The following is a 27,889-nucleotide window of genomic DNA, read 5'->3' on the forward strand; positions in this document are numbered from 1 at the left end:
CGAGCCTGTGGCGCCTCCCCGCGCGCCCAGCGCACCGGGGCGTCCCCTTGCAGGAGCCTGCGGGGCGGGGGAGGAGGGAAGGGTGCGACGCGTGGGTCGCGCCGGTCCCTTCACTGGATGGACGTCCGACGCTGCCTCCGGGGCGGAGACAGCTCCGGCCACCATGCGCCCGATGCGGCGATTCCACCCACAGTTCGCCGGCTCTGGGGGTGGCGGGTCTTGGCGCGTGGTGCCTGCGCTAAGGGAGGGCAGCCATCGCCCCCACGGTCACTGGGGCCCCGCGTTCCCCGCGGGCTCGGGCAGGTGCGCGGTGTGCCGGCCAGGTCCCCTTGTCCTCCTGCCCCTCAGCTTGGGCGCCGCGCCCGCCCCGCCCCCGCCCGCGGGCCGCCCTGGGCAGGGCCTGCAGCTGCGGCTGGAGAGCAGCGCACGGGCATGGGCCGGCGGCCGGCGGCGGAGGGCGGCTGAGGGCTGCTGAGGGTCCGCGCAGTGGCCTCTCGTCGCCCTGCACGTGCCTCGCCAGGCAGTGAGCCTGCTCGCAGCGAGGACCTAGCCCTCTGGTTGCAGAGACCCGGTCCCGCAGCAGCGGCGGGTGTCTCTCGCTGCCCTGCTCTGCACGGGGCAGGGCGGAGCGGGCTGCGCAGCCCGGGTGCGATGCGTTGAGCGCTCGGAGGGCCAACTGCCGGTCCCCTCGGCGGCAACCGGCGGCACCCATGGAACCACTGGGCAACTGGAGGAGCCTGCGGGCGCCACCGCCTCCGATGCTGTTGCTGCTGCTCCTGCAGGTGGCGGGGCCCGTAGGCGCCCTGGCAGAGACCTTGCTGAACGCGCCGAGGGCCATGGGCACCAGTTCCAGCCCGCCCAGCCCTGCGAGCGTGGTGGCTCCCGGAACGACGCTGTTCGAGGAGAGCCGGCTGCCTGTGTTTACCCTGGATTACCCCCACGTGCAGATCCCCTTCGAGATCACCCTTTGGATCCTGCTGGCCTCCCTGGCCAAGATTGGTGAGCGAGCTGGACTCGTGGGGAATGGGAGGGGGCGATCTCGGGGGGACACCTGGAGGGTGACCGGGTCAGCCAGCTGACCTCTAGATAGTGACCGCCTCATCTGGAATCAGGGAAGGGGCGACAGATGGAGCAGCTTCTTCTGGTTGAAAAGGAACCTTGGAAAAGCAGTTTCGCGTTTTGGTTCTTAAGTGAACATTGGTCTTGAAATGGCCCCAAGTGTAAGTTCTACAAACTTAGCGATTGCTGCTTACTTCTGCCGCAGGGAACGCCAAGTTTGTCAGCTCTCTGCTTAAGTTGAGTGAGGTCTGTTTATTGAAGTGTACCAGTCTCACCTGCAGGGAGAGAGGTGCAGACGAACCGCGGGGCTATTCATAATGTGGTTAAAACCCTGGATGCTACAAGAGAGAGGCACCTTGGCAGTGACACAGACCCTGCTGTGTGCCTGAATAATGAGGTGCATGGAAGGGGACCAGGGACACCTGAGTGGTTGCAGCTGCAATAGAAACGCCCTTTCTCCTCCCTCTACTGGGTTCAGGCTGTCACTCTCCAGGAAGCTTTTGCTTCAGGGGTGGCTGAGGCCAGTGAGGTGAGATGCATATTTTAAAATAATTAACTCTGGGCCCAGGACAATGGCCCAGCCTGTAATCCCAGCACATTAGGAGGCCCAGACGTGAGGATCCCTTGAGGCCAAGAGTTCAAGATCATCATGGGCAACATAGCAAGACCAAACAATACAAAAATAAAAAATCAGCCGGGCGCAGTGACTCACGCCTGTAATCCCAGCACTTTGGGAGGCTGAGGTGGGTGGATCACGAGGACCACGGGTCAACACGGTGAAACCCCGTCTCTACTGAAAATACAAAAAAATTAGCCCGGCGTGGTAGTGGGTGCCTGTAATCCCAGCTACTCAGGAGGCTGAGGGAGGGAATTGCTTGAACCCAGGAGGCAGAGGTGGCATTGAGCCGAGATCACCACTGCACTCCAGCCTGGGTGACAAAGCGAGACTCTGTCTCAAAAATAAATAAATAAATAAATAAATAAATAAATAAATAAATAAATTAGCCTGGTGTTGTGGTGCACGTATGTATTCCCAGTTACTTGGATGCTGAGGCGGGAGCCTGAGGGAGGAGGATCTCTTAAACTCAGGAGGTTGTGGTTGCAGTGAGCCATGAATGGCACCACTGCACTCCAGCCTGGGCCACAGGGAGATATCTTGTCTCAGGAAAAAAAAAAAAATTACCCACTTTCACACTACCTTTAACTCTCATTCTGAAAGCAGAAACCTCAGAATATATTTTCTCATCTTCATTACCCATGCCCCAGAAACTTTTATGTTATGAGCATGGTGCTTTATATTATTTTAACTTTATATTTTAAAGACTTTATAAAAATCCTGAAATATATTAACTACTGTTATAATGATTCGAATAAGTTGTTAGGTCCAAAGAATGTATGCATTACATGTGTTTTACACCTTTACCTTGTGAGATGAGGCAGATTTCCATAAAGAATAAAAAGATGCATTGTCTGCCATCCTCAGGGAGCTTATTGATGAGTGGAGAGAGGCGTACACACTATGTGATTATTGCCCAGGACAGTGCTGAGTAGGGTGACAAACTCAGAAAACATAGTATGCCATTGCAGGGAAGCAGAGAACACTTCCTCGTGCAGAGCAAACATTTAAACTGGATTTTCCAGGATGACCAGGATCTGGTCAGTTAGAGAGAAAAGGGAGCCACATTCCAGAGAGGAATGAACAAAGACATAAATTGGGAGAGGAGTGCAAAGCAGGTAGAAGGGATGGCTTACAGGAGGGTGGAAGTTGTGGTAGGTAAACCGGAAGCAAATCTTCATGCCAGATAAGATTAATTAGATTCTATTAGTGGTGACTAAGAGAGACACATATTATTTAATGACTCTGAAGTCTGAAATTGACTGGCTTTGACGTGGTGCTACTAGTTGAGTGTCTTAATTCCACTGAGAAATGGTATAAGGGAGATGGGCTTCCCCATCTATCAACCAGATACACACGTTTGTAAATTCATTGCCTCTAATAATAAACTCAGATGCCACAAGCCCGCCCTGTAGGGAGTGGCGTTATTAATACTCCCACTAGTTGAGGTGGAAACTCTGAATGAATTTGCACCCAGAAGCACACAAAGTGGCGAGCCAAAATGAATGACCTGTTCCCTGTCACTCTCTCTGAGCCTCAAGGCTCCATCACTGAAGGGCTGCTTCTGTGCCAGTTTCCATTACTGCTTCTCTGTTGCCATTTCTATTCCAACTCTCTCCTTTGTTCATCATTCCTGATTGTTTTAATCAGATTAATTACAATAATAACAGCCACTAGGAGGCACTTAAGGGCATTATCTCTAATTTTTACAGTCACCATGCCGGGTAGGTGTTGATTTCCTGGTTTCATATAGGAGAAAATGAAGAAATGGGGAGATTAACTTGGTGGTGGGTGGTGAGCCAGAATTCCAACCAGGTCTGTCTCATTTCTCATCTTTGTGCGTTTCCAGAAGGCTTGTTCTTTCGTGAGGATTAAATGAGAATGAATGTGTAACATCTTTAGAATAAAGCTGGGCACACTGTAAGCACTCCATCACTCCATCCATACTGTCATCATTAGTAGCAGTGAGGACAGTGGTGTAGTCAGAGTAGCAGTAGTTAACTGTACAGTTTCTGGCACTACAGAACCTTTTCCACTGTTCACTGTCCTGGGCTGCCTCCTGTCTCTCTTTACTTCTGTTTTGGCCTCAGCCTTCCGCAAGTGTTCTTATTCTGTGGGCTGCCTTCCTGCACTTACTCTCTTGCTGTCCTGTTCCATTCATTTTATTGGACCATCTCACTTTCATTGTGTGGTATTTGGTTAAAGGCATTCATGCTTGCTTGTGTAACAGGTGTATTTGTCTCCCCACTAGCATCTTTTTAGCCCAGATATGTTTATATTCCCTGGGCCCCCTCTGTTCTAGTTGCCAGTTTCTGCTTTCCCCTGCATTGTGCTTTGCTATGGAAATCATCATATATTGCACCTCCTGTCCTCCCCCAAATTTGGAACATCTCTGGCTACTACTTTATCTTTCCTTTCTGCATCTGAGTGTCACAGAGATGATAATTTCCACCCAGAGAGTGGTCTGAACAGCCAAATGGAGACTGCTATGGGTAGAGTGAAGGGTATATTTCTCAGGACAGAAAGTGGAGTTTTAGAGTCCAAAATGCTGGTGCCTGGGGTATTTTCTCTAGGTTCTCCTGCATAGAGCCCAGCCTCGTCCTGCAGCTTCCCCTGTGTTCCTAGAGGAGCCAGGAAATGCCCAGAAATCCCCACCCCTCCTCTTGCTCCCAGGGTCCTGAACTTTCTGTTTGGTTTTAAGCAGGACCGTCCTGATGCTGTGGGACACTTTTGTACCCCATTAAACAGTCATCTAGTTATTTCTCTTTCAACTTTTGCTCTGAAAAAGCTGTTTTATGGTGGCTTATATGACTTAAGTTGCTCATATTTGGGAATGAAGAGGAATTGAGCTGTGCAGGTGGATGTGATACTGTGGGGTAATGCAAATGCTAACACCTGCAAAATGCCATGGTTTCCATTTGGGGCACTTTTATGCCATTTGCGTAGTGTACCGGACCTTACCTGCCTCAGAGTACATGGAGAAACATTGCTAGTGATTAATCTAAACATGGTTAAATTAACAGGTTGTCCAAAGTGGAGGATCGAATAACATTTGTAGGGGCTTTAAATAATGCCTGATGGTGAATTCAGAATAGTTTTCTAATATAATATATATTACATTATATATTATAAGCCAATATAATCTTAGAAATATTACAATCAGAAGTAAGAAAATCCATTTTTGGCAAAGCATTGAATGATTCAGCTTAGCTCTTAATTGTTACACTTGATTATCAGGGAAAATCAACATCCTAATTACTTGGTCCAGAAAAAGTAGTTTTGTAATTATAACATTTACCAAAACAATGATGATGATGACGGTGATGATGATAAAGATGATGATGAGTATGTGCTTATGAAGTAGGTCAAAATATTTTTTTAAGACACAGCAAGTTTAATATACTTCAGAAAAGCTTTAAAAGTTTTGGCAAGAAATGTTTCTTCACTTGTTTCTTACTTAGGTTCTCGCACATGTGAATTCACATTATCCTTTCACTTTGAATATTTATATTTTGAGCAACCGTGGATTATTTTTACTGTTATAAATACACACTTTGCTTGATAAATCTTGTATGGAGAGATGGGGTTCTACAACCTGGAATAATGGGTAGCCAAAGAATTGAGATAAAATTTTCTGATGTGTTTTAAGATTGCCTCCTCTGATTTCTTTGCCTGTGAAGTGGCCCACTGGGGTTTTTGCTAATTTGGGTGAACTTGGACATGGACTGTATTTCTTCTCAAGGTTTAAGGACAAAGCACTGAGTACCTTGCTGTCTAAAGTAACAGAGCCTCATTCCTTGTCCTGGGGTTCCCCTAACATACCTTCCCATATCTTGAGGTCTTGTGAGGCTGGCCTATTTCCGTCTCCTTTCAAGTGTCACTGGTCACACTGCTCTTTTGATTTTCTCTGCCCCTAAGTTGGAGTAAGATGCAGAATTTTCTGCCTCCCTCCATCCTGCTGTCATGAAATTAAAGAAATTATATTCTCATAATTTTAAGGGGAGAGATAGAAAGCAGTTTGGCTCATGAAGACGTCTCCCCTGGGATCCAGGCTATCCTGAAATTGAAATATGAAACCTAAGAGTTTCATATCTGTCTGAATTACGGAGACTTTGATCTCTGAAAAAAACTTATCCTTGCACTTCGTCTGTTTTTCTTTGTCCTCTGGTTTTCCTGAGGCATATTTATCAACTGGTTGGTCAATGGATGGACCTCAGGGTCTTCACCTGCTATCTGAACCACATCTCACTTTGAATACACTTCTAAATTCAGGAGTTTCTGGTGGCAGGTATTGGTTCCTAGTAAAGTTAAAAGAAGAGCACTGATTCCTTTCCTTCTCAAAGCCTCCATCTTCTCCCAGTGGGCTGCTCACACATTTTCTGTTCCCTGTCTGAAGGATGACTTCAACAGCTTTCTCATCTTCTCTCTAAAAACCAATTTGGGTGTCTTCTAGAATTTCGCCACTACACTTTACCTCTGAAGTGTTTTTGTACCCTTTAAAATAATGGATTTTTTAAAATTTTTTTATTATACTTAAGTTCTAGGGTACATGTGCACAACGTGCAGGTTTGTTACATATATATACATGTGCCATGTTGGTGTGCTGCACCCATGAACTCGTCATTTACATTAGGTATATCTCCTAATGCTATCCCTTCCCCCTCCCCCCACCCCACAACAGGCCCCGGTGTGTGATGTGTCCAAGTGTTCTCATTGTTCAATTCCCACCTATGAGTGAGAACATGCGGTGTTTGGTTTTTTGTCCTTGCGATAGTTTGCTGAGAATGATGATTTCCAGCTTCATCCATGTCCCTACAAAGGACATGAACTCATCATTTTTTATGGCTGCATAGTATTCCATGGTGTATATGTGCCACATTTTCTTAATCCAGTCTATCATTGTTGGACATTTGGGTTGGTTCCAAGTCTTTGCTATTGTGAGTAGTGCCGCAGTAAACATACATGTGCATGTGTCTTTATAGCAGCATGATTTATATTCCTTTGGGTACATACCCAGTAATGGGATGGCTGGGTCAAATGGTATTTCTAGTTCTAGATCCCTGGGGAATTGCCACACTGGCTTCCACAATGGTTGAACTAGTTTACAGTCCCACCAACAGTGTAAAAGTGTTCCTATTTCTCCACATCCTCTCCAGCACTTGTTGTTTCTTGACTTTTTAATGATTGCCATTCTAACTGGTGTGAGATGATATCTCATTGTGGTTTTGATTTGCATTTCTCTGATGGCTACTTTAAAGTTCATATGGAACCAAAAAAGAGCCCGCATTGCCAAGTCAATCCTAAGCCAAAAGAACAAAGCTGGAGGCATCATGCTACCTGACTTCAAACTATACTACAAGGCTACAGTAACCAAAACAGTATGGTACTGGTACCAAAACAGAGATATAGACCAATGAAACAGAACAGAGCCCTCAGGAATAATACTACACATCTACAACTATCTGATCTTTGATAAACCTGACAAGAACAAGAAATGGGAAAAGGATTCCCTATTTAACAAATGGTGCTGAGAAAACTGGCTAGCTATATGTAGAAAGTTGAAACTGTATCCATTCCTTACACCTTATACAAAAATTAATTCAAGATGGATTAAAGCCTTAAATGTTAGACCTAAAACCATAAAAACCCTAGAAAAAAACCTAGGCATTACCATTCAGGACGTAGGCATGGGCAAGGACTTCATGTCTAAAACACCAAAAGCAATGGCAACAAAAGCCAAAATTGACAAATGGGATCTAATTAAACTCAAGAGCTTCTGCACAGCAAAAGAAACTACCATCAGAGTGAACAGGCAGCCTACAGAATGGGAGAAAATTTTTGCAATCTACTCATCTGACAAAGGGCTAACATCCAGAATCTACAAAGCACTCCAACAAATTTACAAGAAAAAAACAAACAACCCCATCAACAAGTGGGCAAAGGATATGAACAGACACTTCTCAAAAGAAGACATTTATGCAGACAACAGACACATGAAAAAATGCTCATCATCACTGGCCATCAGAGAAATAATAGATATTTTTATCACCAAATGAAAATGTTACATTATACCCACTTTAACAATGATAACAATACTCAGCTTTATTTCTTACAGAATTATTTCACCTAGATTGAATCCCTAAGAAGTATACAATAAACTATTTGCATAAAACCGTTTGTTCTGGCCGGGTATTGTAGCTCACAACTGTGATGTCAGCACTTTGTGGGGCTGAGGTGGGAGGATCACTTGAGGCCAGAAGTTTGAGACCAGCCTGGGCAACATAGTGAGGCCCAATCTCTTCAAAACGTTAACAACAACAACAACAACAAAAAGCCAGGTTTGGTGGCCTGTGCCTTTAGTCCCCAGTGACTCAGGAGCTAGGCAGGAGGATCACTTGAGCTCAGGAGTTCAAAGTTACAGTGATCTGCAATGATGCCACTGCACTCCAGTGGGGGCGGGCAAAGACAGATGGAGACCTGCTCTCTTAGAAACAAAAAAAACAAACTTTTCCTTGGATGGTATAAAAACCCATCTGTAAAAGCAAGTGAATTGATGGTTTTGGTATATGGATAGATTTTAGCCAGTGAGTCCATGGCTTTAATGTTTATAGTTTTATTTGGTTTATCTGTGTCTTCTGGGGTCAATTTTGGTAATTTGTATTTTTTATAAAATTATTATTTTGAGTTTTTAAAAACTTATTGGAAGTTAATTTATGATTTAAAAGATCTCCACTTTATATTCATTTACGTTCTCCTTTCTGTTTCTAATATTGTTATGTTTTTCTTTTTTTCACTTTGATCAGGTATTGTAATTGTCTATTTGATACTTTATCAAATAACTAGCTTTTGGTTAGCTTCTAAGTTATCTGCTTCTGCTCTTACATTTATGATTTACTTACTTCAGCTTCCTTTGGTTTTGTTTATTTAATTAATCCTTGAATTGGAAACTTAACCCATTAATTGTTTAGTTTACTTATGTTCTATTAAGATTGTTAATTCCCACTTTACAAGAGTAAGAAACACCAATATTTAAAAACATAATTAATATTATTTTCAATAGTTTCTCTGCTAGGTATTTTTATGAATCCCTGAGCTCCAAAATTGACATGCACTTATGCTAAAATGACATCAGTCTTATTAAAATGAACAAAATTACTTCAGTAGCTTACTTACTTATTGAAACTCCTAATACGCCAATTCCCCTAATCAATGTATCCAAAATATGGGTATTTGCTTCTTTTCATTAAATTCAAATCTATGATATACTGTCTACTTAAGACTCTGTCACAAACTAAACATATTCATAATACTCAAAGTTTATGTAAATTCATCTTTATTACAAATAATAATAACAATAAAGAGAATGGTAAAGACAAAAGATTTAAGGGAAATTATGCAAATGACATATCAGTTTCTGAATAAATTGCATGATATCTTTACTGCTGTTAAGTAGGAAACCGTGGGTATTCTGAAAGGATTACTTAATACGACATACCAATGATAAAACTGGAATGATGACTGCTTTTGATGGATCTCATCTCAGGATGCTCAGAGTCCATAAAATCAGTTTGATCTTCATGGAGCCAAAGGAATGCTTCATGAACTAAAATAGGATTATTCTTCTTAAAGATGAATTCTCATGATCCAAATGGGTAAATTTTGGAAGAACAGCAATATATGTATTTAAGGCTAGAAATATGGCCCCTTTTTCCTACTTTAGTTGTATTGCATAGTTTTGATATGCGGGGTTTCCACTGTCACTCAGCTCTCAGTATTTTTAAACCCCCTTGTGATATTTTATTCTGACTCAATAATTAGTTAGAATTTTACTTCTCAGTTAATAAACTATTGGAGATTTGGAGTTTTTGTTGTCATTGTCAGTTTTAGAGATAGGTTCTCACTATGTTGACTTGGCCCTCTCAAACTCCTTAGCTCAAATGATTCTCCCGCCTAAGCCTCCCAAGTAGCTGTAACTATAGGCATGCACCACCATGCCCAGTTGTTTTTCATTTTATTGACATTTTACTGCATTTTGGCTAGATAGGTATAATGCTGATTTTTAGTGTTGATTGTGATATCCTTTATGGCTTATTTTATGAACATTTTAAAGCTATATTTTCCATTTATGCTTGAAAAAACAATGTATATTCTCCATTTATTGTATACAGGATTTTATATACTTAGATGTATACATATACAGACACACAGAGACTAGATCGAATTTCTAATTACGGTGTTAAAATCTTCCATAGCATTACCAGTTTCTTTGTTACTTTATCAGTTCCTGGGGTACATTAAAATCACTTCTAAAATTGTGATGTCAATTACTATTTGTAATTGTTTCCATTTTTGCTTTGCTTTGATGCTATGTTATTGCATACTCATTCAATATTGTTACATCTCCAGAGTGAGTTCTTCATTTAATTATTAAGTTTGTAACTTCCTTATTTTCAGTACTTGTGGCTCAGTGTATTTTTTCATATAAAACTATTACCATTTAAAAGAAAACTTGATTTTGCACATGCACTTTTTTCCATATCTGTTTTCTACATCTACATTTTCCAGATGTATATTTTTATACCTATACTATCAAATGAGTTATGTTATTTTCATTTGGCTAGGCCTCATTAAACCACATAGATCTGGATTTTGCATCTTTAATTTCACATTTTAAAACATCATAGCTTAAAAAGAGAAATGTAATTACACTTATTGTGAATAATGATATATTTTGACTTATTTTGCTCTCTGTTTACCATGCTTTCACTTGGTATCCTAATCTTTCTTTCTTGCCATATTTTGGCTTGGTTGATTTCTCTTTCTTATTTATTTTTTATACATAATTATATATTCTATTTCTATTCTTTTTAAGGTTACTATACAGTTTAGTGTGATTATCTGATTTAACAGGAGTCAATCAGAATACCATGGTTCACATCTCAGATACATTTTCCTACATATTTTGTGGTTGTGTGATTTTGAGTATATAACTTAAACTCTCAGGGCTCAGTAGTCCTGGTGGTAAAGTGGGGACAATAAATGTAGCAATGTCATAGGCTGTTGTGTAAAGTAAATTAGCTAATACATGTAAAGTGTTAAAATAATTTCATGGAACATAATGGTATCAAATATGTTCCTACAACATGAAAGTATTTGCTATTTTTATTATCTTCTTCCTAATATTTGAACTTAAAAAAATTCTGCGTGTTTCAGAATTATAATATTTTGTCATAATTCATATTTGGACTGTATTTAACTTCCTCCAAATTAGTTTTTACTTTGTATAAGAAGTAGTTACATAGATGTGTAAACATATTTTCCAGTTTTTCTTCATTGTTACTTTTTATCTCTGCCTTCCGGATTCTTTTTTGTTTGTTTTTGTTTTTACTGATGTATATTCTTTAGTGGATACTTCAGGGAAGGTTTTAGTCTTGTTTGGAAACATCTTTATTTTTATTATACTCTTAAATGATAGTATAACTGAGTGTAGGGTTTGGTGTTATTTATCACTCGGAATATATTACTTCAATACTTTTTGTCCTCTTTTGTTGGTAAGTAGAATTATGTTGTTATACTGCCTTTTCATATTAATTTGACTTATGTCTCTTGTTTTATTTAAGTTTCTTTAACTGTTTTCGATATTCTGCTATTTTCTCAACGTGTCTAAGTGTAGATTTACTTTATTTTTCTTGCTCAGAACTTGTTATACTTCTATGCTTCTTAACAGCTGTTTCATGTTTTTCGTCTCTTCATTGCTGTGGTATTTCTTGGTGATTTTATCTTATCTTTTTTCCAGCTTTCCATATTTTACTCTCAGTGCATTTCTAATCTGTGGTTAACCTACTCATTGGATTTTTAGTTTTAACTATATTTTCATTTAAGCTGTTTGGGCCCTTTTTCAAGTCTATCTGTGTTTTGTTCATGCTGTTGCATTACGTAATTAAGTAATTATTGGTTTTATTCTTCTTTTAGTCCTTTATTCCTTTAAACTATATTCATTTTATAGTCTCTTTTGGATTGTTCTGTTATTTATAATACTTGGGGTGCTAATTCTCATATTTATCCATTTACTGACTTTCTCTTTTCAATATTTATTTCCTTATGTAGAGTGTAGTTTTAATTATGAGCTTAACTTCAGCAGGTAATGTTTATTTGGTAAACGTCTGTTTTGTTTAAGTTATAAAATGTTCTTACAAAATGGTTTGGAGTGTGCTTCTTGCTGGGACCTAGGGTTTTAATGATTTGTTTTTACTATTCATTTCTTAGCTTGGCTTTACTACGTGATTCGAGTACTATAGATATAGACTTAATACCTGTATGTGGTATAGACCTGGAATTTTATACTTCATGGGCAAATTTCCCCTGGCTCACAGCCATAAGGAGTTGACATATTCCTTTTCCTTCCTTTTTTTCTTGGCTAAAAGCATCTTTTCTTTTTTTTCCTAGTATTTATTTATTTAGGACAATGAAGCTCTTGGAAATTCAGGAATTTCTTCAGGAGCCCTTTCTTTAGTGGTCTGAAGTCAAATTTCTCGTCCTCCTGTAGGTGTTAAAATGCCACATCCTAGCACATAGGTCACGCAACTATGTCAGGAATTGCCCTGGTTCACTGTGACTTCAAATCCTACTGACATATCTCATTTTGATTTTCTTCTTATTTTTTGCCTCCTAGACCTTTTCCTTAATTTTGAGCTCAGCTAGATATTAATATCTTATGTAGTAGTATGAGGAAACACCATTTGTGTCCATATTGTTGGATATCTCTGTGACATTTTACACAGCACGTTGTAAGGACATACTTTCTATAGAAGGTTTAATTCTCATGGTTATGTTATCATAATGGCTTCTCTTTAATGTAAGGTAAAAATAATGTGTACTTTCCTAGTTTTCAATCTGAAGGATGTGGGGGTGTGACTGTACTGCTTCTGTTTTATTTTGCGTATTTTCATGCTTGTGTAGAGGAGGGATAGCTTAGCAGTTGACGGAAGTGTTTGACCTAAGTTTTGGGAAAGATAGCCCCAGATTAGAAGGAGGAAGACCCTGTTGTAATTCCACATCTGCCATTAACTTGATCTTATGACCCTGACAAGTATTCATCTACTTGGTTATTCCATTTAATTAATGAAAGTGGGGATATATCTATATATATATACACATATTTGCCTTATCTGTTTAATATTTCCATAAGGATAATATAAGATTGTCTGCAGGGGAGGACATCATTTATAACAAAGCTGTTACTTTTACAGCAAAAGAGACTTAAGCCAAGAGAAGCATATGTTTATTATATTAATATTATATTAAAGTGATGTGTAGACATGGGCGTATTGTCGTTTTAATGATAGGTTATTCTCTCGCAATTACATCTTTTAAATATATGAGTCATAATTGATGCGCTTCCTGCAACAGTCCTGTGCATTGTTTATTACTGTACATAGGCTTTCTCATCTTGATTTGTCAAATTCATCCCTTGTTTGAAGACGACTTGTATTCCTCTTCCTCTCTAATAATTCTGGTGGGTAGGGCAGGGGAATTCCACCAAAAGATCTCTGTTATGACTGTGACAAGCACACTTTCCAGGTGAGTTTCATGTTATTAGTTTCTGTTGGCATACAAAGGCTCACATGGGAAAGACAGAAAAGAAAAATCAAACTCACAATACATTTAGAAATTTCACCTAAAAATGAATCAGATTACACCTGCCTGCTCTGTCTGGGAAACACTCTAAAGAAGGATAAAGGTTTTGCTATCCATAGAAAGTTCTTTAGAAAATCACAGGGCAGTGAAACAATTCCATAGCCATATTTCTGTGACTCTCCCTCTGGTTGCTTTTCCCAATTCCTGGGCCTGTTTCCTGGAAACCCACTGGCCAGGAAAGCTGATCAGGGTAATGCAACCAGTGGTGCATTTTCTTATAGCACAGAAGGGTGGAGATGGGTGAGACTTGGTAATTCCTCTATCACAGTTTCTTTAATAAAATAATAATAGCTAATAAGGACAGAACATTATTCTCTGCCAGGTATTTGAGCCAAGCGCTTTACATTCATTGTCTTATTTAATCCTCATGGTAATTCTGGAAGGTAGGCACCATTATTATTCCTAGTTTTAAAAAATAGATGAGGATAAGAGTTTAGGGAGCTTAGGTAACTTGTCCAAGGTGTCAGCTATCAAGTGGCAGAGGTAGGCCACAGCTAGTTCTTCATCACTTGGATGTGTCTCACCCGGCCCCCTGTCTCTCACAGGAAAGAATATTAAAGTACCACACTTCCGGTGTGGTCTCCAGCACACTTTACCCCTCTTAACCCGGAGCCAGAGGCCTGCATTTGAGGCTCATGCTTGACCCGTAGGCTTCATTATGACAGTCTCAGATTGCCATTGTAAAATCACGCAATAATAATAGCACCCGGCTTCCTTCGTGTGATTCTGTGAGGACGAATTGAAGTAATACATGGAGAAAGTACAGTGCAACCCAAAAGTTAGGATTAGTATGATCTCACAACAACTCTAAACTGGGTAGGACACAAAGAGCTAAGGAAAAGGTAAGGTAGTGGAACTTAGTAGTACCAGAGCCAGACCATGAGTCTAGAACTTCAGAATCTTGGCCTGGTCTTTTCCATCATCCATGATGCACAGAATACAGAATTGTAATGCTTTTGAGATATATATTTAACATGTTAAGTATTCATAGATTAAGAAAAGGTTCAACCCACATAACTTAAGCTGTCATGTAGATTTTAATAAGTTCAACTACAACAGATTTACAGGAGAAAAGATGTTAAATATGTTTCATTGTTGCACACACATACACATGTATTACACATGCAAACAGGCACATATAGAAACACATGTACATATAAATGACATTCATTAGAATGTGTGCTCAATGAGGGAAAGGATTTTGTGTTTGACTCATTGTCTGGAACAAGGCCTGGTACATAGCACAAACTCAATAAGTAATTACTGAGTAAATGAGTAACTCAATAACATTTGGAGAAACTCTTTTTTTTCACCACACTTTAATGATGTAATTAAAGTTTCCACACTCCTTGGTTGTCCATGATATTTCTGGTTTACATTTGTTACAAATGACCTGTCACATATATTATTATTGTGTCATTTCACTCTCAAATATCCTCATTTGGATGGTAATTGATTTGATCACTGCACTATAGTGTATATACTATTATTGGATATACTTTTAGTGGTAACTTAAGCTCTGCTGCCCAAAATCCCAGCCCTGCTACTTACTAGCTGTGGATTTGGGTGAGTCAATTAACTTCTCTAACCTCTGTTATTTCATCAGTAAAATGAGCTCATAGTAGTAGCTTCTTCGTTAGGTTGTTGTGAGGATAGAGTTAACACATTTACAACAGTTGCTACTTTATAGACCTTGGAAATGTGGATAGCCTTGAAGGAGAACCGATTTCTTTCTTTCTTCTCCAACATATAATAGTATTATACCATGAAAATCTGTTTTGTCCGTTTGCTCCATAGCAAGTTGTTAGATGTCCTGATCTTCTGCCATTGCTGTTATGAATAAATAGGTTTCTTTCTAAATTATACATATGTCAGCCTCTGAAATATGTTACGTAAGCTTAAAAAATCATTTTTTTCTGCTTTTGCTAAGTTAGTTTGCAATGAAAAAGAAAGGCAATGCACATCTTTTTTTTTTATTCCAGGTTCTTGTCTTGGAAAATGAAAGATGAGCAGCCAGGCATAATTGGTGGAGGGCTAGGTGAAAGACTAGGCATGCAGGGCTCACAGTCAGCTGAGACTCCCTGTGAGAGTAGGCTCTCTCATTGACCCTCCTCCGGACACTTCCTGGAAAGCCCAGAGCTTCTGGGTCTCCTCTGTGTCATCAGGGTCCACAGATGCATCAGCTCACACACTTGTGGTAAGCACGTTGTTCAGCAGTTGCTTTCCTAGGCCTTTTGTGCTTTTTGTACTAATAGTGTTTCTTTCAGAATCTAGATTGGAAAGAATGTTAAAGCAAAGTGCTGCCTAAAGTAATTATTGCTATTTTAGAAATGTCAACCCGCGCTTTTCATCACCAGTATTCTAAGGCAGAAGCATGCATCGGCTGACTGTACATTTTCTCTTACGGAACACTGGAATGGTGAGGAGAAATGGTACTGAAAAATTGCAGCTTCTTCTTTTCTGTCTGATTGAAAGTCTTGGTGTTCAGGGTTGAGAAGGATACATTGTTCGTGTCAACATGCCTGGTCTGCTTACTTAGGAGAATGGCAGCATTCTTTGTGTGTTCGCTCGTGAAGTTTCTGGATGAGTATGGAAGATGCTGACTCCGGCTGGAGGAGCTTTAAAGGGAAATAAGAATACATGCACGCCTGTGTGCAATAGCCCTGGCCCCAGTTTCTCTGTATCCTGTTGCCCAGGTTTGCTTTCTTCTGAGCTGTCTATCACTCTCTGACATCTGATTATTTATGTGTGAGTTGGCCGTTCACTCGCTGTTCATCCCTCCTCAAGAGAGGTTCCAAGGACATGGGCGTCTTTTTATAAATGTCACTTACAATGTATATAGTTAAAACCAAGTAACACTGTTTTATATTTTCAATCATTTCACAATGTAATTTGTAATCTGCTTTGAATCTCACAAGAGTCTGTATCTTATTTTGTTTTGTTTTGTGTTACAACTGACATTCATTCATGTGCTCACATTCTAAGCACAACACATGAGAGGTGATGGTTTTGCTAAAGGGATTTGGTTGACAAGATAGCTAATCTGTTTACTTAATGATTGGCTCCATCTGCATGGGTTTTTTCCTTCTTTTTTTTTGATCTTTTTCTTTTTATTTGGTCTTGTTTCAATTTCCTGTTTTGAAGCCACTAAAACCAGGGAGCTGTTGTTCCTAAATCTTGGAACAAATGAATATAATTGGCAAGACTCTAGTCCTCTGTTTTCCCACTGAATGTGTTAGTAGGTTTGACCATTATTTTAATGGAACGTAATAATTATGATGACTGTAGAACTATATGGAACTGTAGGAATCTCCATGAATCTTTAAAATACACATCCCAATACTCGTTGAAACCTCTTTGATTTTTGCAACCATAAGCAAATGGGAAGACAGCTGGATGTACAAAGACCACCAACTTGGTAACAGAAGTCAGGGAGGAGGGAAAGGGAATGAAAGGGATAGTATTCTAGCAAGCTTGGAAAATACAGTCATTTACCAAATGGGATAGTTTCTTAGTTTAGCCTGAGCCAACAGTGTGCAAATATTTCCCTGCCATGTAAATAACTGGTGACTGCAGTTAAGTGTTAGCAACCACTTAATTGAAAAATGAAATCAGGTAGCAATTACCGGCAATTGTGGGTTCCTTCACTATACTTTGATCCATGTATTTTGAGCAAGTGGTAAATTTGCTTAGAAGGCAAGCTCTTGAAGGAATAGAAACCAGAAAACAGAAAATACGGTTCCCACACAAGGCGGTTAGGTGGGTGGGGTACAGTCCCTGGAAAACCTTATATGGCTTAATGATAGCAGTGTGCAAACAGCAAAGCCAAAATTGGCATAAATCGTTTACTAACACATGAGTTGAGAGAATGATAAATCCTAAGATTTAACGTCTAGCCTGGGGCAGTAGAATAAAAATTGCTTTCAACTGTTGGCTGGCATGGAAAGTTCTGGATCTAGGTTTTAGTATACCAGGGTCTTTATCACCACTGGCACACCCTAGTGGCCCTTCCCCCAGCTTAACTAAGCTGTGCAAAGGATCTGTTCAGAAATAGTCACTAGAACTTGTCAACCCCTTGGACTCTGTAACTCCTCGTAAACACTGCCTAGGCACTGGCAAGTTTTACCTTCGGAATGATCTCTTCAAATGGAATCCTTCCTTGGTCAAACCCCTTCATCAGATTGTGTTTCTAAAATGGGAGGGTTGGAAGAATGGAAGAGAAGAAAAAGAAAAAGAAAAAGTGGAGGGCTTAGAGCCTTGAGGAGATGAAAAAGTTAAAGATGTGTGGAATCACAGAAGATCCGTTGAATCTGTTTCATAGCTGTGAGACTTAAACCTGCAGTCCTAACAGACTGAGAGCAAGCTCTGTGACTGCTTCACCTGCCGTTCCTCACAGGAAACTGGAGTCCCAGAGTTTTCTAAATAAGAATACTCTGCGTGTCCAAGGGCAGCTCTCAGTATTTAATAGCGAGGATCTTGTTTCCCACCTGGCTGTATTAGAAATTCCCTTGCCATCTGTAGAGTCTTTTTCTCAGCTTGGGGAGACACAAGTTTCACACCCAGATAGAATACATGCTGAAATACTTTGAAAACTGGCCAGTGCCATCTTTATTATTTCCTGGGGCACAGTTGCAGTGCCAGCACAACTGAGCCAGTGATCATTTCCGAGCTGTCCAGTGGGTGTGGTGTGGGTTACAGAAAGAATATAATGCAGGCAGTGAGGTGGCCAAGGCATGAGTCAAATCCTGTGTCCAACCCTGGCTTGGGTATCAGAGTAGGATTCGGCTGCCTCCAGTGAAAAAGAGACTCCCAGGGCGGCAGAGCCACCTACCTGCAGAAGTGAACTTCACCAACTCTGTGTGCTGTACTGGACCTGCCAGAGATCTCACCCAATTGATAAAAACCAACTGCAGTGCCCCAGCTGAGATAGGGAGGCACCCCTGGCCCCTGAGGAGATGGCCCCTCACTCATCTGCTTAAAGGATGGGAAATCTGTTATTTAATTCATGGAATCTCTGCCTAAGTTGTGTTCTCATTGCTATGGTTGAGACTAGCAGGAAGGAGTCTAAAAAGATAGACACGTAGCTGTCAGTGTGGGCCTTGTTGGTGCCTCTTCATGCCCTGAGAGATGGGAGGGGTTACGGGGAGCAAGCTGGACAGCTAGCTCTTGCCCTGCCTAAGCTCCAGCTGATGGCCACTTTGCAGAAATTGGCATAAGATGGGTGACAAAAGCCCAGTTTTGCTGATTTTCCAAGATAACTTGGACAGAAGAATTTACATGTGGATCCTCTCAGTTTCTCAATATGAGCTCCATCTTTGAGCCCACTAAATAGGCCGAACAAAATAGGCATGCAGGCCATGGTGGCTCGTGGCCTGCAAGCTTGCAAACTCTGCTTCAGACTTTTTCATGTTACATGAAATTTTGCTTCTAGTATTTACACCTGGGTATATTTAAAAGGGCTGAGCTGATTATGTGGGACATTTAGGCACTCAGAATCAGTTGGAATATGTTTTACAGTCAAATTAACACTGATCAAAATCAGTATTATTCTCAGAAAGTGATCATGTTACAAAAAGACAAATAAATAGAAATGGCCGACATACTCTGACCATTGACAAATGTGGGAAGGACACTATGGAATATCTAAGGGAAAGGGGTTCATGTTTCCCACCTTGAATAGGAAGCACAAGCCAAAGGGAAGCTGAGCTGGGATTGCACTCAGGAGGCACTGTGTTAAGTCACACAATGAGTTCATCGTCTATGAAAGGTAAACTCTATGGGTACATCAGTTGTGGTCCTGGCAATTATTGATATCTTGAATGAAAGTGTTCCTTATGCTCACTAAAGAGAGGCACTTTCCACTGCTTCTCAGCCTTTTTATCAAGTGTGGAGATGCACTTTCTTTAAAAATGTGTCCGTGAGTCTGGGCGCAGTGGCTTATGCCTGTAATCCCAACACTTTGGGAGGCCAAGGCAGGAGAATTGCTTGAGGCCAGGAGTTTGAGAAAACATATCTGTGAGTAAAATCAAAGAATTTAACAGTCTTAAAACAAAGTAAAAACTTTTAAAACCATTCTGTGCTCTTTTTTCACTGAACATTACTTCGAATAAATCCAGGAGTGATGGTTCATGCCCATAATCCCAACATTTTGGGAGGCTGAATTGGGAGGATCCCTTGAGAACAGGAGTTTGAGACCAGCGTGGTCAACATAGCGAGACCTTGTCTATACAAAAAATTTAAAAATCAGCCAGGTGTGCTGGTGTGCACCTATAGTCCTAGACACTCAGGAGGCTGAGGTGAGAGGATTTCTTGAGCCTAGGAGCTGGAGGCTGCAGTGAGTTATGATTGCACTACTGCACTCCAGCCTGGGTGACAGAATGAAACCCCGTCTAAAAAAATAGAAACCTGCAGAAAAACTGACATAATAAACGTGCATGCTGTGGTAGATTATTATATCATGTTAATAGGCTATCTTTCACTCAACCATTTTCCTATTCTTTGACATTTTGCTATGAATGTTTTTGTGAAAAATTACTTGTTTTACCTTTTGAGCTGCCAAAAAATTCTGTTGTTTTGCTTATTTTTGAACAGCCCAGGCTTTGCACATTTTACATCAACATTTGTAGAGTTGCCTTTTGAAGGACTAGTTTAGACTCTGTATCAGGGGATCAATCAGAATTTCAGAACACTGCATGGTGACCGTGCCTACCAGCAGAGATCCATTTAGCAGCATTATCCTTTCTCCCAGTTGGTTTAGCAGTGCTTATGCAGTCACAGCAATATTTGTAAGTGTACAATTCAGTGGCATTGAGTACATTCTCAGTGTTCTGCAACCACTACCTCCATCAATCTTCACGACATTTTCATCTTCACAAACTGAAAATTTTTGTCCATTAAACACTCACTCCCCATCACCTCCTCCCTTGAGTCCCTGGTAAACTCTGTTCTGCTTTCTGTCTCTGTGAATTGGTCCATTCTAGGTACCTTATGTAAGCAGAATCATATAGTATTTGTTCTTCTATGTCTGGCAAAAGTGAACATTTTAAGGAGGAACAATATAGCTCTTACAACTTTAATGAAATTGAGACAAACATAGAAATGACCGGTAGTAATAAAAGCATAAACCTCCAGTGCAATCAAATATAGACCAGTGGCTGTTCATTTTCTTGGGAAATAAAATAATTAAAGATCAGAGAAAACAGAAAGGTTGGTACTAGGACTGCAAGGCGTGTGAGACAAAAAGTGAGATACAAACTCTGTAACTTTCTGGCATTGGAGTCTCCAGTTACAACACGCATATCTGCTGCATTTTCACTGCATCTGTCTCCTGAGGCTTGGTGTACAATCCCTAAGGAAACTAGCCAGCTCAGAGGGCAGGTTAAGAGCCTTTTTCTTTGTTACCATACTAGGAAGAAACTTGTTTTTCTCTGCTATCTCTCAGCACTTCTCACACCAAATCTGTAGGTTTTTCCCTGACACCAACAACCAATTCTCCAACTCTCCAGGCAGCAGCCTGGTATCCTTAAATCCAATTCTATTCTGACCCTAACTACCTGGAGTCGGGAGAGAATCCACAGGTAAGAGCTCTGTCCCAGAAACCTGCCCATGATTCAGATGACCATCAAAAGTCCTGGGCCTTCCCATACTTTTGACCAGCTGGCTACAAACTGGGGAGTCCCATGACCTGCTCAGTTTCGATCATTTGCTGTAATAGCTCATAGAACTGAGGGCAACACTAGTTTACTGGTTGTTATAAAGGGATACAGATGAGCATCCAGGTGAAGAGGTGCACAGGGCAGGCATAGGGAGGGTGCCAAGATTCTATTTCCTCTCAGCATGCAGCACCCTCCCAGCCCCACCACATACCCACCAACAAAGAAGCTCCCAACCTCATCACTTAGGGTCTTCATGGAGGGCCCATTAGATAGGTGATGGAACTCAACCTCCTGCCCTTCTCCACTCCCCAGAATTTGGGTGGTGGAGTTGGAAGTCCCAAGCCTCTAATCCTGCCTTGGTCTTTCTGGCAACCAGTCCCCATCTAGGGGACTATCTAGGGGCCCCCCAGCCACCAATCATCTCATTAGCATACAAAAGACACTTATCACTCCAGGGATTCTGAAAGTCTTGTAAGCTCTTATGTCTCTAGAACCAGACACTAAGACTGAATATTATAACAGATGCTCCTATTGCCCTTATTGCTCAGGACATTACAAGGGTTTTAGGAGCTCTGTGCCAGGAACTGGGAGCAGAGACCAAATATATACTTCTTGCTGACACAACTTACTACATACCATGTGAGACAATGGGAGTGCCACAGTGAATAAAACTTGCGCCAGCCCTGTGACCGTGTGCTCTAGTGGGTGCGACAGACTCTCCAATGGATTTATGAACTCAGGATGGTTGTCACTTCGTCAGGGGCGTCAGCAGGGTCATGAAACAGAGAGAGCCACACAGCGCTCAGGCACAGTCCTGCCCAAACGCTCTGTAAACGTCTCAAATGAAAAGCATAGCTCTTTCCTCACCTCCTTTCCATATTGGGTGTTACTTCCCATGGCCTTATGGTAAATCCAAATTGTGGATAACAGGTCCCAGAACACATCACCCTTTCCCTCTTTTTGGATTTCATGCAGTGTCTCTTGTGGGCCACCTTTGTCCCCACTCTAGTGAGTTTTGCATGTGCTGTTCTGCTTGAGAAGACCCTCAGACCCTTCTTGGTTTTGAGAATTCCAACTCCTGTTCACTTCTCAGGTGAAAAATGATTTCCTTAAAAAGCCCCTCCCCCACAGGGAAGACAAGATCAGAGACCCTGTCATGTAATTGTGTTGAAACTCACACTTCCTGCTCCATAACAGGCATGCTGTGTGTAATTACCTGCTCGACATCCTTCTTCTCTGTAAACTGTAAACTCCATGAGGACAGAAGTCGTGTCTGTCTGGGATATTGCTGTGTCCTTAGTGCCTGACACATTTCATGATGGTGAGTGCTTAGAAATACTTGAAAGTTAGGACAGAAAACAAAACACTGCACGTTCTCTCTCATAGGTGGGAACTGAACCATGAGAATACTTGGACACAGGGTGGGGAACATCACACACCAGGGCCTGTCGGGGGGTGGGGGGCTGGGGGAGGGATAGCATTAGGAGAAATACCTAATGTAAATGACGAGTTGGTGGGTGCAGCACACCAACATGGCACATGTATACATATGTAACAAACCTGCACGTTATGCACATGTACCCTAGAACTTAAAGTATAATAATAATAATAATAAAGAAATACTTGTGAGTTAATGAACGAAAAGATAAGTAGTAACATAAGTTATTTATCAATTTCTACGAAGGAAGAATCCTTGTAATGATTTTCCCATAATGTACGTGGCTTCCACCTAATGATTTACAGGCTGTGCAAGCATTTCTTCAACATGCTGTCTCCAGCACCTCCTTGGAGTTTTAAAGATGAGCTGGCTACCTTTCTGTGTGGTTAAAATTGGCATTTAGAACCAGTCAGGCTTTTTGAAGATGATCTTTGACAAGCTGAGGAAGTTCATTTCTATTCCTAATTTGCTGAGACTTTTAATCATGAATAGATGTTGAACTTTGTCACATACTTTTTCTGCATCAATTGATATAATCATGTGGTTTTTTTTTCTTTAGCCTATTGATATGATGGATTACATTGGTGAATTTTTGAATATTGAACCAGCCTTGCATACCTGGAATAAACTTCACTTGGTCCTGGTGCACAATTCTTTTTATATATCGCTGAATTATTTGCTGATATTTTTGCATCAATACTCCTTGCTAAAGGGTATTGGTCTATTGTTTTCTTTTTGGTACTGCTCTTGTCTGGTTTGGTATCTGTCAGGGCAATATTGGCTTCATAAAATGAATTGAGAAGTGTTCCCTCCTCTTCTGTTTTTTGGAAGAAGTTGTATAGAATTGCTTTTATTTTGTAGAATTCACTAGAGAAACTATATGGACCTGGAGATTTTTTGGGGGAAGAGTTTTAAAACTACAACTTTACATTTTAACTGTTTTTGCTAGTTGTAGGGCTATTCAATTATTTTCTTCATATTGGTTGAGGGCTATTCATATTTTCTTCACCAACACAAACTGCAGTTGGTGTTTTTTGAGGAATTGGTTGTTGCAGTTGGTGTTTTTTGAGGAACTGGTCCATTTCAGCTTAGATGTCATGTGTGTATATGGTTGTTCAAATATTCCCTTATTAACTTTTTGATTTCTACAGGGTCTGTAGTGATTTCTACAGGGTCTGTAGTGATACAGTTTCATTCTCAAACTGATAATCTGTGGTTTCTGTCTTTTTATCAATCAGGGGTCAAAAGTGGGTTGCCTTGTGGCTGGACGATGGTGACGTCCATGTTCTCTGCGTTCTTTACGTCGTCTTTCCTGGCTTTATAGGGAGGGGAGTGCTCATTACCACCCAGCAGAGAAGAAAGTCCCTCTTCTGCCCTTTTCCTTCTCTGATACCACCCCAGTAGAAAAGCCAGGGTGTTCCTTACACTCTGGTGAGGATGGAATCTAAACAGCCCATTCAGACTTTGCTGCAGTTGGGGCCACCGTTTCTTCTGTGGTGTTTGGCTGGAGAAGAGCAGTTATTGTGTAAAACTTCTGTGCCTTGCGAGGTTGACTCTTCCCTATTCTCTTGTCTAGATAAAGCCGGCTATTGTTGGGGCTTTTGTTGCCTGTGCCCGTTGGAGTTTCTGGGCTGCTGGCTTCTTTGGCTCCAAGTCTGAGATATGAGAGACAAAAAGAAGACCCAGAGAACTGAATGCCATGGTCTGGGGGTCTCCAGCCAGCATTTCTTCTGCTAGCTTTCATTATATTTGCTTTACATATAATATCCAGGCTCTTTAGGTGTATAGAGTGGAATAGAGAAAAATGCATCTACTCCATCTTCCCAAAAACAGCAATCTGTTTTTTTCTGTTTTTTTCATTTTTCACTTTTATTTTTGTTAAAGAGATGGAGGTCTTACTATGTTTCCCAGGCTGGAGTGCAGTGATTATTCATAGGCGTGATCCCACTAATGATCAGCACGGGAGTTTTGACCCGTTGTATCTTTTTAAATTTTCATTTTCTTACCTTTTTTTTTTTTTGCACAGACATTTAAAAAGATGAATTCAGGTATACCTATCTCTTAACTTAATGGTCATTACTTTTGTCACTGATTATATCACTTCTAACTTAGTAAGAGAGATGATTACAGCAAATAATTACTTTCTGTTGAAGATGGCCAAATAGGAACAGCTCCCAGCAAGACCAATGCAGAAGGTGGATGATATCTGCATTTCCAACTAAAGTACCCGGGTCATCTCATTGGGACTGGTTAGACAGTGGGTGCAGCCCACGGCAGGCAGGCAGAAGCAGGATGGGGTGTCACCTCACCCAGGAAGCGCAAGGGGTCAGTGAACTCCCTCCCCTAGCCAAGGGACGCTGTGAGAGACTGTGCATTCTGGCCCAGATACTACACTTTTCCCTTGGTTTTTGCAACCCACAGACCAGGAGATTCCCTTGGGTGCCTATACCAACAGGGCCCTGGGTTTCAAGCACAAAACTAGGTGGCTGTTTGGGCAGACACTGAGCTAGCCACAGGAGGTTCCCCCCACCCAGTGGCACCTGGAATGCCAGCAAGAGAGAACTGTTCACTCCCCTGGCAAGGGGCCTGAAGCTAGGAAGCCGAGTGGTCTAGCTCAGCGGATCCCACTCCTACAGAGACCAGCAAGCTAAGATCCACTGGCTTGAAATTCTTGCTGCCAGCACAGGAGTCTGAAGTTGACCTGGGATACTTGAGCTTGGTACAGGGAGGGGTGCCTGCCATTACTGAGGGTTGAGTAGGTGGTTTTCCCCTTACAGTGTTAACTCTGACTGTGCAGAACTCATGGCAGTGTGGCAAAGTGCCTGAGGCCAGGCTGCCTTTCTAGATTCCTCCTCACTGGGCAGGGCATCTCTGAAAGAAAGGCAGCAGCCCCTGTCAAGGGCTTATAGATAAAACTCCCAACTCCCTGGGGCAGAGCACCTGGGGGAAGGGGCAGCTGCGGGCACAGCTTCAGCAGACTTAAACCTTCCTGCCTGCCGGCACTGAAGAGAGCAGGAGATCTCCCAGCACAGTGCTCAAGCTCTGCGAAGGGACAGATTGCCTCCTCATATGAGTCCCTGACCCCCATGGCTCCTGACTGGGAGACACCTCCCAGCAGGGGTCGACAGACACCTCATACAGGGGAGCTCTGGCTGACATCAGGTGGGTGCCCCTCTGGGACAAAGCTTACAGAGGAAGGAGCAAGCACCAATCTTTGCTGTTCTGCAGCCTCTGCTGGTAATGCCCAGGCAAACAGGGTCTGGAGTGGACCTCTAGCAAACTCCAACAGACCTGCAGCAGAGGGACCTGACTGTTAGAAGGAAAACTAACAAACACAAAACAATAACGTCAACATCAACAAAAAGGATGCCCACAGAAAAACCCCATCCAAATGCTATCAGCATCAAAGATCAAAGGTAGATAAATCCACAAAGATGACAAAAAACCAGTGCAAAAGTGCTGAAAATTCCAAAAACCAGAATGCCTCTTCTCCTCCAAATGATAACAACTCCTCTCCAGCAAGGGCACAAAACTGGATGGAGGATGAGTTTGACAAATTGACAGAAGTAGGCTTCAGAAGGTGGGTAATAACAAACTCCTCTGAGCTAAAGGAGCATGTTCTAACCCAATGCAAGGAAGCTAAGAACCTTGATAAAAGGTTACAGGAACTTCTAACTAGAATAACCAGTTTAGAGAAGAACATAAATGACCTGGTGGAGCTGAAAATCACAGCGTGAGAACTTCATGAAGCATACACAAGTGTCAATAGCCAAATTAATCAAGTGGAAGAAAGGATATCAGAGATTGGAGATCAACTTAATGAAATAAAGCCTAAAGACAAGATTAGAGAAAAAAGAATGAAAAGGAGTGAATAAAGCTTCCAAAAAATATGGGACTATGTGAAAAGACCAAACCTATGATTGATTGGTGTGCCTGAAAGTGACAGGGAGAATGGAACCAAGGTGGAAAACACCCTTCAGAGTATTTTTCAGGAGAACGTCCCCAACCTAGCAAGACAGGCCAGCATTCAAATTCAGGAAATACAGAGAACACCACTAAGATACTCCTCAAGAAGAGCAACCACAAGACACATAATCATCAGATTCACCGAGGTTGAAATGAAAGAAAAAATGTTAAGGGCAGCCAGAGAGAAAGGTCAGGTTACCTACAAAGGGAAGCCCATCAGACTAACAGCAGATCTCCCTGCAAAAACTCTACAAGCCAGAAGAGTGGGGACCGATATTTAACATTCTTAAAGAAAAGAATTTTCCAACCCAGAATTTCATATCCAGCCAAACTAAGCTTCATAAGCGAAGGAGAAATAAAATCCTTTATAGATAAGCAAATGCTGAGATATTTTGTCACCACCAGCCCTGCCTTATAAAAGCTCCTGAAGGAAGCACTAAATATGGAAAGGAAAAACCAGTACAGGCCCCACTGCAAAAACATACCAAAATAAAAAAGACCAATGATACTGTAAAGAAACTGCATCAACTAATGTGCAAAATAAACAACTAGCATCATGATGACAGGATCAAATTCACACATAACAACATTAGTCTTAAATGTGAATGGGCTAAATGCCCCGATTAAAAGACACAGACTGGAAAATTGGATAAAGAGCCAAGACCCATCAGTGTGCTATATTCAGGAGACCCATCTCATGTGCAAAGACACACATAGGCTTAAAATAAAGGGATGGAGGAATATTTACAAAGCAAATGGAAAGCAAAAAAAATTAGGCCTTGCAATCCTAGTCTCTGATAAAACAGACTTTAAACCAGCAAAGATCAAAAAAGGCAAAGAAGAGCATTACATAATGGTAAAGGGATCAATGCAACAAGAAGAGCTAATTATCATATATATATATATATATATATATATATATATATATATATATACACCTAATACAGGAGTACCCAGACTCATAAAGCAAGTTCTTAGAGACCTATAAAGAGACTTAGACTCCCATACAATAATAGTAGAAAACTTTAATACTCTATTGTCAATATTAGACAGATCAACAAGACAGAAAATTAACAAGGATAGTCAGGACTTGAAATCAGCTCTGGACCAAGCACACCTAATAGATATTTATAGAACTCTCCACCCCAAATCAATAGAATGTACATTCTTCTCAGTACCACATAGCACTTATTCTAAAATTGACCACATAATTGGAAGTAAAACACTCCTCAGCAAATGCAAAAGAATGGAAATCATAACAATCCATCTCTCAGACCACACTGCAATCAAATCATAACTCAAGATTAAGAAACTCACTCAAAACCACAGAACTACATGGAAACTGAACAACTTGCTCCCAAATGACTACTGGGTAAAAAACTGAACAACTTGCCCCCGAATGACTACTGGGTAAATAAATTAAGGCAGAAATAAATAAGTTCTTTGAAACCAATGAGA

General features: G+C 41.2%; 1 protein-coding gene across 2 annotated transcripts in view; it reads left to right on the forward strand.

Annotated features, from left to right (window-relative positions):
- The first annotated feature begins 220 nt into the window (after positions 1–220).
- Positions 221–27,889, forward strand: part of SLC9A2 (solute carrier family 9 member A2) — a 101,037-nt gene continuing 73,368 nt past the window's right edge. Inside the window, exon 1 of one of the 2 annotated variants that reach the window (XM_054475197.2) lies at positions 221–999. In XM_054475197.2, the coding sequence (XP_054331172.1) occupies positions 711–999 (289 nt within the window). In that variant the 5' untranslated portion in view covers positions 221–710. Of the gene's footprint in view, positions 1,000–15,721; positions 15,792–27,889 lie in introns of those variants that run through there. The other variant, XM_054475198.2, reaches the window with a different exon arrangement.

Source organism: Pongo pygmaeus, chromosome 12 (genome assembly GCF_028885625.2).
Source record: "Pongo pygmaeus isolate AG05252 chromosome 12, NHGRI_mPonPyg2-v2.0_pri, whole genome shotgun sequence".
Taxonomy (NCBI): domain Eukaryota; kingdom Metazoa; phylum Chordata; class Mammalia; order Primates; family Hominidae; genus Pongo; species Pongo pygmaeus.